At 47.2% G+C, this 12,435-nt stretch overlaps 1 protein-coding gene across 1 annotated transcript in view; it reads right to left on the reverse strand.

Annotated features, from left to right (window-relative positions):
* lrp2a (low density lipoprotein receptor-related protein 2a) overlaps window positions 1-12,435 on the reverse strand; it is a 210,335-nt gene that overhangs the window by 46,013 nt on the left and 151,887 nt on the right. Inside the window, exons 59-63 of the mRNA XM_078404632.1 lie at window positions 12,128-12,244; window positions 10,942-11,079; window positions 5,968-6,090; window positions 4,824-4,952; window positions 2,978-3,109 (exon numbers count right to left, since the gene is read on the reverse strand). Coding sequence (XP_078260758.1) covers window positions 2,978-3,109; window positions 4,824-4,952; window positions 5,968-6,090; window positions 10,942-11,079; window positions 12,128-12,244 — 639 coding nt within the window. The remainder of the gene's footprint in view (window positions 1-2,977; window positions 3,110-4,823; window positions 4,953-5,967; window positions 6,091-10,941; window positions 11,080-12,127; window positions 12,245-12,435) is intronic.

A 12,435-nucleotide genomic window follows, 5' to 3' on the forward strand; every position in this document is an offset into this window, starting at 1 on the left:
TTCTGGACTCCCCCAACATTGGGACCATGTTTCCTGCCTCTAATGTGTCCAACCCCTTAATAATCTTATACGTTTCGATAAGATCCCCTCTCATTCTTCTAAATTCCAGTGTATACAAGCCTAGTCGCTCCAGTCTTTCAACATATGACAGTCCCGCCATTCCGGGAATTAACCTAGTAAACCTACAATAGCAAGAATATCCTTCCTCAAATTTGGAGACCAAAACTGCACACAGTACTCCAGGTGCGGTCTCACTAGGGCCCTGTACAACTGCAGAAGGTCCTCTTTGCTCCTATACTCAACTCCTCTTGTTATGAAGGCCAACATTCCATTGGCTTTCTTCACTGCCTGCTGTACCTGCATGCTTCCTTTCAGTGACTGATGCACTAGGACACCCAGATCTCGTTGTACGTCCCCTTTTCCTAACTTGTGTGATAACACTCTGTAAGGATGTTCACAATTTGCATCTCTGTTCTCCTACCTACGGCGGTAGGGCTGCTGCCTTACGGCGCCAGAGACCCGGATTCCATCCTGACTACGGGTGCTTGTCTGTACGGAGTGTATATGTTCTCCACGTGACCGCCGTGGGTTTTTTCCAGGTGCTCCTTTGTTTTTCCTCCCACACTCCAAGGATGTACAGGTTTAGAGGTTAATTGAGCTTGGTATCAATGTAAAATTGTCCATCGTGTGTGTAGGATAATGTTAATGTGCGGGGATCGCTGGTCGGTGCGGACTCGGTGGGCCGAAGGGCCTGTTTCCGTGCTGTATCTCTCAACTAAACCCTGATTTCAGAAGCTTGAAAGCGTGCACCACCAGACTCAGGAACAGCTGCTTCCCCGCTGTTATTAGGCCTCTGAATGGTCCTTCCATAAGTTTGGGTACTGTCTATGATTCACCTCTACCCCATTGCGAACATTGGACTTTGTCTCTGGAGCTGATGCGCTACAATGCTGAGAACTATATATTCTGCACTCTGTAGCTTCATCTATTGCACTTGCGTTTGTACTGATTTTATCCATGTATAGTATTATATGATCTGTTTGGATAGCATACAAAGGAAGCTTTTCACTGTACCTCTGTACACGTGACAATAATAAACCTGAACCTAAATCTACAACATGAATAATGTTGCTATCAATCACCATTTCTTCAGTGAAAACTAGACACCCTTAAGACAGTCTTGATAATGTAGAGAATTTAATTCCTCACCACATGCTGGAGTTCTTTAATGAGATAAATGATTATTTATTAATGGGACATCCAAAGTTTTGCATATTATTTTAAATGTGAATGATACCGAGAACAAATCGGAGTTATACAACATCTGCAGAGATAGAGAATGCAGATGTTGGGATCTTGAGTGCTGGAGAAACTCAGCAGGTCAGGCAGCATCTGTGGAGGGAACGGACAGATGACGTTTTGGGTCTTCAGCCCGGAAAAGTAGGTCTGACTGTCCGTTTCCTCCACAGATGCTGCCTGATCCACTGAGTTCCTCCAGCACTTTGTATTTTGGTCTATATAACATTTTACAGCAGGCAGTCCCAATATACTCCACAAGATGAATGATTCCACAAAATGTAATACAAAGTCACATTGCCACCGGTGGCCTATATGGTTGGTTGTGGAATGTCTTAAATCACCAGGAAAAATGAAAGATGAGTGTTGAGAGCCCGGAGAACCTGCTCCTTGCCCTCTCTCGGAGTGGGGGTGAGGGCAGAGGCGTGGGAAATGTAAGATTAAGTATAGAAACATAGGTGCAGGAGTAGGCCATTCGGCCCTTCGAGCCTGCACCGCTATTCAATATGATCATGGCTGATCATCCAACCCAGTATCCTGTACCTGCCTTCTCTCCATACCTCCTGATCCCTTTAGCCACAAGGGCAACATCTAACTTCCTCTTAAATATAGCCAATGAACTGGCCTCAACTACCCTCTGTGGCAGAGAATTCCACAGATTCACCACTCTCTGTGTGAAAAAAAACCTTTCTCACCTCGGTCCTAAAAGACTTCCCCCTTATCCTTAAACTGTGACCCCTTGTTCTGGACTTCCCCAACATCGGGAACAATCTTCCTGCATCTAGCCTGTCCAACCCCTTAAGAATTTTGTAAGTTTCTATAAGATCCCCCCCTCAATCTTCTAAATTCCAGCGAGTACAAGCCGAGTCTATCCAGTCTTTCTTCATATGAAAGTCCTGCCATCCCAGGAATCAATCTGGTGAACCTTCTCTGTACTCCCTCTATGGCAAGAATGTCTTTCCTCAGATTAGGTTTTGTTGACTTCCAAAACTCAAACATGTTGGCAGATCTTTAAACCATCGAGCAGGATGGCACAGAGGCACAACGGGAGAATTCCCCCCTTACAGCGCCAGGGACCCGGGTTCGATCCTGACTACGGATGCTCTCCATGCAGAGTTTGCACGTTCTCCCTGTGACCGTGTGGGTTCTCTCCGGGTGCTCTGGTTTCATCCCACACTCCAAAGACGTGCAGGTTTGTAGGTTAAATGGCTTTGGTAAAGTGTAAATTGTCCCTCGTGTGTAGGATAGTGCTAGCGTATGGGGTGATCGTTGATTGGCATGTACACGGTGGGCCGAAGGGCTTCGTTCCACTGTGCATCTCTAAAGTCTAAAGAACTTAGACTGTGTAGGAAGGAACTGCAGATGCTGGTTTACACCGAAGATAGGCACAAAATGCTGGAGTCAGGCAGCATCTCTGGAGAAAAGGAATAGGTGACGTCTTGGGTCAAGACCCTTCATCTAAAGTACTTATTTCCTTAAAGGTGCCAATCCATTTCTGGGTGACTCTGATTAGTACGGGTGTCAGGGGGTTATGGGGAGAAGGCAGAGATTGGGGTTAGATAGACCAGCCACGATTGAATGGCGGAGCAGACTGGATGGGCCCAATGGCCTAATTCTGCTCCGAGAACTTATGACCTTATGAATTGAGGTGGGGAAAGTGGTTAAAAATATGTTGAATTACCATCACAAGCACTTGCATCAGCCTTGTTCACCCTGTATCCCAGCCGACAGGAGCAGATGAAGCCTCCATCTGTTAGATCAGTGCATTCATGTTCACACAGCTTTTCTGCACAGGTCCGATTCACATTATGGTCTGTAGAGAAAGCAAGATACTTTCATTTAACTTTCATAAGAAAATATCACCTCTTACAACTTACTTCAACATGTTAAACAGTGGCACCTGCTTCAATGGGAAGCACAAGCAAGACTGCCTATTATTGATAGCTACAATGCTGACAACTATATATTCTGCACTTAAAAATATCCACTGACTTGGCCTCCACAGCCCTCTGTGGCAATGAGTTCCACAGATTAACTACCCTCTGACTAAAGAGGTTCCTCCTCGTCCACTTTCTAAAAGAGCGCCCTTTAATTCTGAGGCTGTGACCTCTGGTCCTAGACTCTCCCACCAGTGGAAACATCCTTTCCACATCCACTCTATCCAAGCCTTTCATTATTCTGTAAGTTTCAATCAGGTCCACCCTCAACCTTCTAATCTCCAGCGAGTACAGGTCCAGTGTTGTCAAACGCTCATCATAGGTTAACCCACTCATTCCTGGAATCATTCTTGGAGACCTCCTCTGGACCCCTTCCAGAGCCAGCACATCCTTCCTCAGTACCATGGAGATGGACTTCATGATCCCTATGTTCCTTTATGCTTCTTTGACGATAACAGCCATTGTATATTCTCCAATTTGCTACATTTATTCACCCCAAATAGACTTATTTGCATTCCAGTTCCTCGAACACGCACAAGTTTCCACATACAACCACAGAAGCGAATTTTGTTAAACATGCAAATCTCTACCTTGCATGCTAAATTTAAATGCAATTCAGTGAGATAACGCCATCACGCGAGTATATTTTGCATACACTATATAAAGTAATGTAATTTATGAAAGGCCTGGATAGAGTGGATGCGGAGAGGATGTTTCCACTGGTGGGAGAGTCTAGGATCAGAGGGCCTAGGCTCAAAATAAAAGGACGCACCTTTGGAAAGGAGATGAGGAGGAATTTCTTTAGCCAGAGGGTGGTGAATCTGTGGAATTCATTGCCACAGACAGCTGCAGAGGCCAAGTCATTGGGTATTTTTAAAGCAAAGATTGACACATTCTTCATTGGTAAGGGCGTCAAAGGTGGCGGGGAGAAGGCAGGAGAATGGGGTTAGAGGAAACGATGGATCAGCCGTGGTTGAATGGTGGAGGAGCCTCGATGAACCGAATGGCCTAATTCTGCTCCTATGTCTTATGAACTTACATTATGTAGCAATGCGTACTTTATAGTTATCTCCACGTTCGAACATAGAACAGTGTAGCGTAAGAACGGGCTCTTCAGCCTGTTCATGAAATAGGATAGCACCCTGGTAACGGGAGGACAAAAATGCTGGCCTTGTCAACCATGCCCACCACTCGTGGACAATTGAATAAGCCAAACCGTTCCCTTTCTCAAGACCACAAAGAGGCAGGGTTATGCCACGCAGTTTGTGCAAAGAATTAATAAATGGAAAAGCTGTTGTGTGAATATTTTGCAAAAATATCTGTGCCAAACATGTTGCCAAGAAAATCGCTTATCTGCCTGTATATAACTCATATCCCTCCATCCCCTTGAATATCCAGATGCTAAAATGACACTAATGTATCTGCCTCCTCCACCACCCCCAGCAGCGCATGCCACCACTCACCACCCCCTGTGTAACAAGCTTGGCCCTCCTGCACATCTCCTGTGAACCTTGCCCCACTCTCACACTGTTCAGGGCTTCACACTGAGAGAGCACACACGTGTATAAAGCAGCCGCTCGGAATACTTACTGCAACCCAGCTCGTCAGACTGGTCGGCACAGTCAGCAGAGTTGTCACACACGTGGGCTATGGGGATGCATTTGCCATCGCCACACTTGTATTCCTCAGTCGTGCAGGGGGGAGGGGAGGGTTCCTGACCTGATCGCAAAACAAATCTTTAGTTTAGTGTGAGAAGGAACTGCAGGCGCTGGTTTAAAATGGAAGGTGGACACAGAAAGTCGGAGTAACTCAACATCTCTGGTGAAAAGGAATAGGTGAAGTTTCAGGGTCGAGAAGGGTCTGAAGAATGGTCTCGATCGGAAACGTCACCTAAATCTTTCGCTGAGTTTAGTTTCGAGACACAGTGCGGAAACAGGCCCTTCGGCCCACCGAGTCTGCACCGACCAGCGATCCCCGTTACACTAACACACCTTTACTAAAATATATTCTTGCATTCATAAAGGTTTTCACAAGGGTCAACCTTGTGTATTGGCCTTGTGTGAGAGGGGAAAGGTTTATAGACAATAGACAATAGACAAATGGTGCAGGAGGATGCCATTCGGCCCTTCGAGCCAGCACCGCCATTCAATGTGATCATGGCTGATCATTCTCAATCAGTACCCCGTTCCTGCCTTCTCCCCATACCCACTGACTCCGCTATCCTTAAGAGCTCTATCCAGCTCTCTCTTGAATGCATTCAGAGAATTGGCCTCCACTGCCTTCTGAGGCAGAGAATTCCATATCTTATTTATCCTTGGAATATTACTGCTGAGGTGACCCGTTGTCTTGTCAAATACATTTCATTGTACCGTTGACCCAGTGCCAGCCTACACATGACAAATAAAATTAAAATAAAATTTAAATTAAATTATACACTCGGGACAATTTACAATTTTACCGAAGCCAATCAATTTCCAGACTTGTACGTCTTTGGAGTGTGGGAGGAAACCGGAGCACCCGGGGAAAACCCACGCAGTCGCGGGGAGAACGTTGCAAGCTCTGCACAGACGGCGCCCGTAGTCGGGATCAAGCCCGGGTCTCTGGCGCTGTGAGGCGGCAACTCTACCGCCGGGCCACCGTGCCTCCCCGCCCGTTCCCTCATTAACGGTTTGGAATGCGCTGGCACAGACTGCTGCTTAGTAACGGAAGGCGGTTCGGTGAGCTGGGGACTTACAGCTTTCCTGGCTCTCGTCACTTCCATCTCCGCAGTCATCCACTTGGTTGCACACTTCGTGTATGTACAGGCAGCGGTTATTGTCACAGCGGAAGCGCGAGGGAGACTCGCAAGGGATGTCCACTGCAAACAAACACAGTCTGGTCAGGTCCACCGGTCGTGTTCCTCAGGAATAGACCAGGGCGAAGGCACAGAGTCTTTTACCCAGGGTCGGCGAATCAAAGCCAAAGGGCACGGGTGTAAGGTGAGAGGGGCAAGATTGGAGGAACCTGAGGGGCAACGTTTTCACGCAGAGGGTGGGTGGGTAAATGGAACGAGCTGCCAGAGGAAACAAAAAGGCATAACAACATTTGAAAAGTAGTACAACAAATTTAAAAGACATTTGGATAGGAACATGGGCAGCAAAGGTTTTGAGGAATGTGGGCCACACGCAGGCTAATTGTACTAGCCAAGATGGTCGCCTTGCACGAGTTAGGCCGAAGGGCCTGTTCCCGGGCTGTATGGTTTTACAATTCTATAATTTACGGACTTTGAATCCTCTTCTATCATAAGATCATGAGAGATAGGAGCAGAATTAGGCCATTCGGCCCATCAAGTCTACTCCGCCATTCAATCATGGCCGATCTTTCTCTCCCTCCTAACCCCATTCTCCTGCCTTCTCCCCGTAACCTCTGACACCCGTACTAATCAAGAATCTATCCATCTCGGCCTTAAATAATATCCATTGAAATAATTCCACAGATTCACCACCCTATCATGTAGTGGTAGTGTATTCTAAGCAATAAATTTCCATAATTCAAAACTAAAACCATATGGACAGAAGTTGGATGTGAGTTGACTTAGCCTTTGCATATGTTATTAAAATCTCCGATATGTTATTAATGTATTTGGAGGTGCTGGACATGTTTTCATGATAGCAGAGCTATAATGGGTACAATAGCTTCCTCGTTTGCTACAAGCTTCTATGATACTGTAAGATTTGAGAAGTTTTCCCTCATTCTGAAAGCAACACCAAACCAAAGAGCTGCAGTTTGGACATTTTAAACGGGAGACTGGGGCTGATAGCGGAGAAAGGCTGCGGTCAGTTTACCAAGGGATGTCACAATCTGAGGGTCCTAAAATGGCCGCGGGACCTCGTGACCAGCCACAAGAGCAAAAACCTTACAGCCCAGTCTCTAGGTTTCTGCAAAGCCACGGCCAGAACAATGGATGGATATTGGCCATGCAGAAACCTGCGAAACCAGGTCGAAGTCCAGACACTGGGGCGCTGACATCAGCATACTCACAATGCCCCAAGCCGACCTACACAGTTAATCTCGTTAAGGGGGCACAATAGCCCATAGAAAACTACCTGGTAGGTGATGGGAAACCAGTTAAACCCATCACCTCGCAACAAAATACCAATTAACACCGTCTGGCCATCCCCGGTACCCCCCGGACATAAGCGCAGATCAGAGAGAAAACTCATACATATCTTTTAAACAAAGAGATCCCAAGATCTGGCGGGAGATAGGACGGGTCAGAATAGTATAACTGGCCACGACTTTTGGGTTTTAAACTCAAGTCAAACGGATGCAGGAGGAAGAAAAGACAGGCAAGAAGAAGCGAAGTGCAAGAGAGAGGAACCGGCACGCAACTCGAGAAGAAATACTGCAAGAAAACCTGCAAGGAACGCAAGGAACGGAAGGAAGAAACTCACGGGACAAGCACGACCCTCACGGAAAGCAGCGGAGAAGCAGCACGAACAGCCAGTAACCCCAGTAATAGCCCCATGGTGAGCATGTACCCCGATCCTGCATATCCTGGACATAGTTTAGTGTAGAGGGGAGGGTGGTTTGAATAAACGTGGGTGTGTAAAGGAATATGTGTTGGTCAATTTTGCGATGTGTCGTACGTTCCCCATCTTACAGTCGTGTATATGTCTTGTAGAACTGTGCGTTTTAGAATTCAGAGTAAAAGGTAGTCGTGTATATGTCTTGTAGAACTGTGCGTTTTAGAATTCATAGTCAAAAGTATTCATGTAATTCGGTATGTGTCTTATAGATATGTCTTATAGAACTGTATAAGTATTCATGGACAATAGTCCCAAGCGCTCAATAAAAGCTTTTTCCATTTAAACCCTGGTCTTCAAATCTGGTCTGGTTGAGTTTTTCTGCACTATAAACGCTCCTGCATCTAAGTCCAGTGTCTAGAACCGTAGGGGGTGAGTGGGTCGAACCACTCACGGGGAACCAGTGTGCGCGGCCTGGTCAAGGGATCAGAGCAAGGCACGGGGACCTTAGGTCGGGCGAAAGCTTGGCGCAGAAACCCCTTACAATACTAAGCTTCCAAACTAAAATTACTCCTTCAAAAGACCTTTGCCTGTGCTATATAAGATTCAGTTCTGCTGCAGATAAGGAATAAAAATTCATTTGAGGGGAAAAGCAGTTTTCAGATTTTGTACGGACAGCTTCAGTATGTGTCACTGTATGAGTTTCCTTTTCTATGATGTGAAGTCAAAGCAGTATAGAAACATAGAAAATAGGTGCAGGAGTAGGCCATTCGGCACTTTGAGCCAGCACTGCCATTCAATATGATCATGGCTGATCATCCAAAATCAGTAACCCCGTTCCTGCTTTCTCCCCATATTCCTTTATTCTGTTAGCCCCAAGAGCTAAATCTAACTCTCTCTTGAAAAGTCATACAGAACAGAAACTGGCCCTTCGACCCAACTCACCCATTGCGACCAACATGCCCCCGTCTTGTATACACTGGAATTTAGAAGGATGAGGGGGGATCTTATTGAAACATATAAGATAATTAGGGGATTGGACACATTAGAGGCAGGAAACATGTTCCCAATGTTGGGGGAGTCCAGAACAAGGGGCCACAGTTTAAGAATAAGGGGTAGGCCATTTAGAACGGAGATGAAGAAGAACTTTTTCAGTCAGAGAGTGGTGAAGGTGTGGAATTCTCTGCCTCAGAAGGCAGTGGAGGCCAGTTCGTTGGATGCTTTCAAGAGAGCTGGATAGAGCTCTTAAGGATAGCGGAGTGAGGGGGTATGGGGAGAAGGCAGGAACGGGGTACTGATTGAGAGTGATTAGCCATGATCGCATTGAATGGCGGTGCTGGCTCGAAGGGCTGAATGGCCTACTCCTGCACCTATTGTCTATTGTCTATTGTCTATTGTCTACACTAGTCCCACCTGCCTGCGTTTGCCCCATATCGCTCAAAACCTTTCTTATCCATGTACATGTCCATGTGCCAGTCTGAAGATGGGTCTCGACCCGAGATGTCACCTATTCCTTTTCTCCAGAGATGCTGCCTGACCCGCTGAGTTACTCCAGCTGTCTGTGTCTACCTGTCTATTAAAAGCTGTTGAGGTACCGTCCTCACTGACCTCCTCTGGCAGCTTGTTCCATTTTCCCCACTACCCTCTGTGTGCAAAAAATTGCTTCTCAGGTTTCTTTTAAAATCTTTTCCCTCCCACCTTAAACCTGTACTCTGCGGTTCTTGATTCCCCTACACTGGGATAAAGGCTCTGTGCATTCCCCCTATCTTTTCCCCTCAATGATATCACCACTCAGCCTGCTGCGATCGAACGAGTCAAGTCCTAATTGTAGTCTCTGCACAAAATCTCCATGAAGCACCTTGTTGAAAATCAGTCAGCATTTTTTAATTGGTAATTTGCAGAGTAAACTCTATTCAATTTGATGTAAGACTTTTAATCTTCCTCATTCTAATCATTCACCTGGTCCCTAAAATACAACAAAAGATGTGAATGTGTACCTGTATCTACCTACGAGGAAAGTGCACTGCCCTGCTTTCTTGAAATATATTATACATAATAGGTGCAGGAGTAGGCCATTCGGCCCTTCAAGCCAGCACCGCCATTCAATGTGATCATGGCTGATCATTCTCAATCAGTACCCCGTTCCTGCCTTCTCCCCATACCCCCTGACTCCGCTATCCTTAAGAGCTCTATCTAGCTCTCTCTTGAATGCATTCAGAGAACTGGCCTCCACTGCCTTCTGAGGCAGAGAATTCCACAGATTTACAACTCTCTGACTGAAAAAGTTTTTCCTCATCTCAGTTCTAAATGGCCTACCCCTTATTCTTAAACAGTGGCCCCTGGTTCTGGACTCTCCCAACATTGGGAACATGTTTCCTGCCTCTAACGTGTCCAACCCCTTAATAATTTTATATGTTTCGATAAGATCTCCACTCATCCTTCTAAATTCCAGTGTATACAAGCCTAATCGCTCCAGTCTTTCAACATATGACAGTACCCGCCATTCCGGGAATTAACCTAGTAAACCTACGCTGCACGCCCTCAATAGCAAGAATATCCTCCCTCAAATTTGGAGACCAAAACTGCACACAGTACTCCAGGTGCGGTCTCACCAGGGCCCTGGACAACTGAAAACAAAGATAACGGATTTTTGTTCAGTTTAGAGATACATCTTGGAAACAGGCCAAACGAGTCCACACCGACCAGCGATCCCCGCACATTAACACAACTCTACACACATTAGGGACAATTTCCACATTGCAACAACCCAGTTAACCTACAAACCTGCACGTCTTTGGAGTGTGGGAGGAAACTGAAGACAATAGACAATAGGAGCAGGAGGAGGCCATTCGGCCCTTCGAACCAGCACCGCCATTCAATGTGATCATGGCTGATCATTCTCAATCAGTGCCCCGTTCCTGCCTTCTCCCCATACCCCCTGACTCCGCTATCCTTAAGAGCTCTATCTAGCTCTCTCTTGGATGCATTCAGAGAATTGGCCTCCACTGCCTTCTGAGGCAGAGAATTCCACATACCTCGGGGAAAACCCACGCAGGTCACGGGGAGAACGTACAAACTCCGTACAGACAAGCACCCGTGGTCAGGATCGATCCCGGGTCTCTGGCGCCGCGAGACAGCTCCTCTACCGCTGCGCCACCGTGCGGGGTCTGCTGGGAGTTTTCCGGGATTGCGGAATGACTTACGGCAATGGTGGAGCAATTCATCAGATCCGTCCCCGCAGTCGTTGTCCCCGTCGCACTTCCAGTAGGGCTGGATGCAGACGTGATTCTGACACTCGAACAGGAAGGGTGGACAATACCTGCCATTGGGATAGCGTGTCGCTGCAGGAGAGGACAAATGTCAACAGTTGGCAAGATTCAGGGCTTCAATTGCAAAACTGAAATGCATATCCGTGGAAAAAAAGACAATTTTAAATGATAGTTGGACAGGTACATAAATAGGACAGGTTTAGAAGGATACTAGACCAAGTGGGCCCATTGGGCCCAAACCTCTCCTGCATTGGTGCAGCACCCTCTCCTCCCACCCCCCCCCCCCCCCCCCCCCCCCCCCCCCCGCCCCCACCTCCCTCCTCTCCTCCGGAACACCCGGAGAAAACCCACACAGGTCACGGGGAGAACGTACAAACTCTGCACAGACAGCACCTGTGGTCGGGATTGAACCCGGGTCTCCGGCGCTGCATTCGCTGTAAGGCCGCAACTCTACCGCTGCGCCACCGTGCTGCCCTAGTTGAGGCTGGGACTATCCCAACGTTTAAGAAACATGGATAGGACAGGTGAATGGACAATAGACAATAGGTGCAGGGGGAGGCCATTCAGCCCTTCAAGCCAGCACCGCCATTCAATGTGATCATGGCTGATCATTCTCAATCAGTACCCCGTTCCTGCCTTCTCCCCATACCCGCTGACTCCGCTATCCTTAAGAGCTCTATCTAGCTCTCTCTTGAATGCATTCAGAGAATTGGCCTCCACTGCCTTCTGAGGCAGAGAATTCCACAGATTCACAACTCTCTGACTGAAAAAGTTTTTCCTCATCTCCGTTCTAAATGGCCTACCCCTTATTCTTAAACTGTGGCCCCTGGTTCTGGACTCCCCCAACATTGGGAACATGTTTCCTGCCTCTAACGTGTCCAACCCCTTAATAATCTTATACGTTTCGATAAGATCCCCTCTCATCCTTCTAAATTCCATTTAGAAGAGGGATGTGGACCAAATGCAGGCAGGTGGGACTAGTGTAGATGGGCCATGTTGGCCGGTGTGGGCAAGTTGGGCTCAATTACGGCTGAAAATAAATTAATTTGTGACTCCATTTCGCGGTCGACCAGCTCTGTGTTTCAGCACCTTGATGTGCGTGCGCTCCAGGCTAACTTACAACAGGTGATTTCATCGGAGAAATCCGCACACTCAGCACTTCCATCGCACAGGAAACTCTCGGGGATGCAGTGACCACTGGAGCACTCAAAATATCCTGGAAGGCACGTTAGCAGCTCTGCGGAAAAGAAATGCAGCTTAGTACAATGGCGGCGGCACTTCACAGTTAGCTGACAGGATGCACTTCCCTGTGGGCAACCCGTGTCCGTGAAAGGAATGGAGGGGTGGCGGGACTGTCATATGAGGAAAGATTGGAAAGACTGGGCTTGTGTTCACTGGAGTTTAGAAGGATGAGAGGGGATCTTATAG

This window comes from Rhinoraja longicauda, chromosome 8 (genome assembly GCF_053455715.1).
Source record: "Rhinoraja longicauda isolate Sanriku21f chromosome 8, sRhiLon1.1, whole genome shotgun sequence".
NCBI lineage: Eukaryota > Metazoa > Chordata > Chondrichthyes > Rajiformes > Arhynchobatidae > Rhinoraja > Rhinoraja longicauda.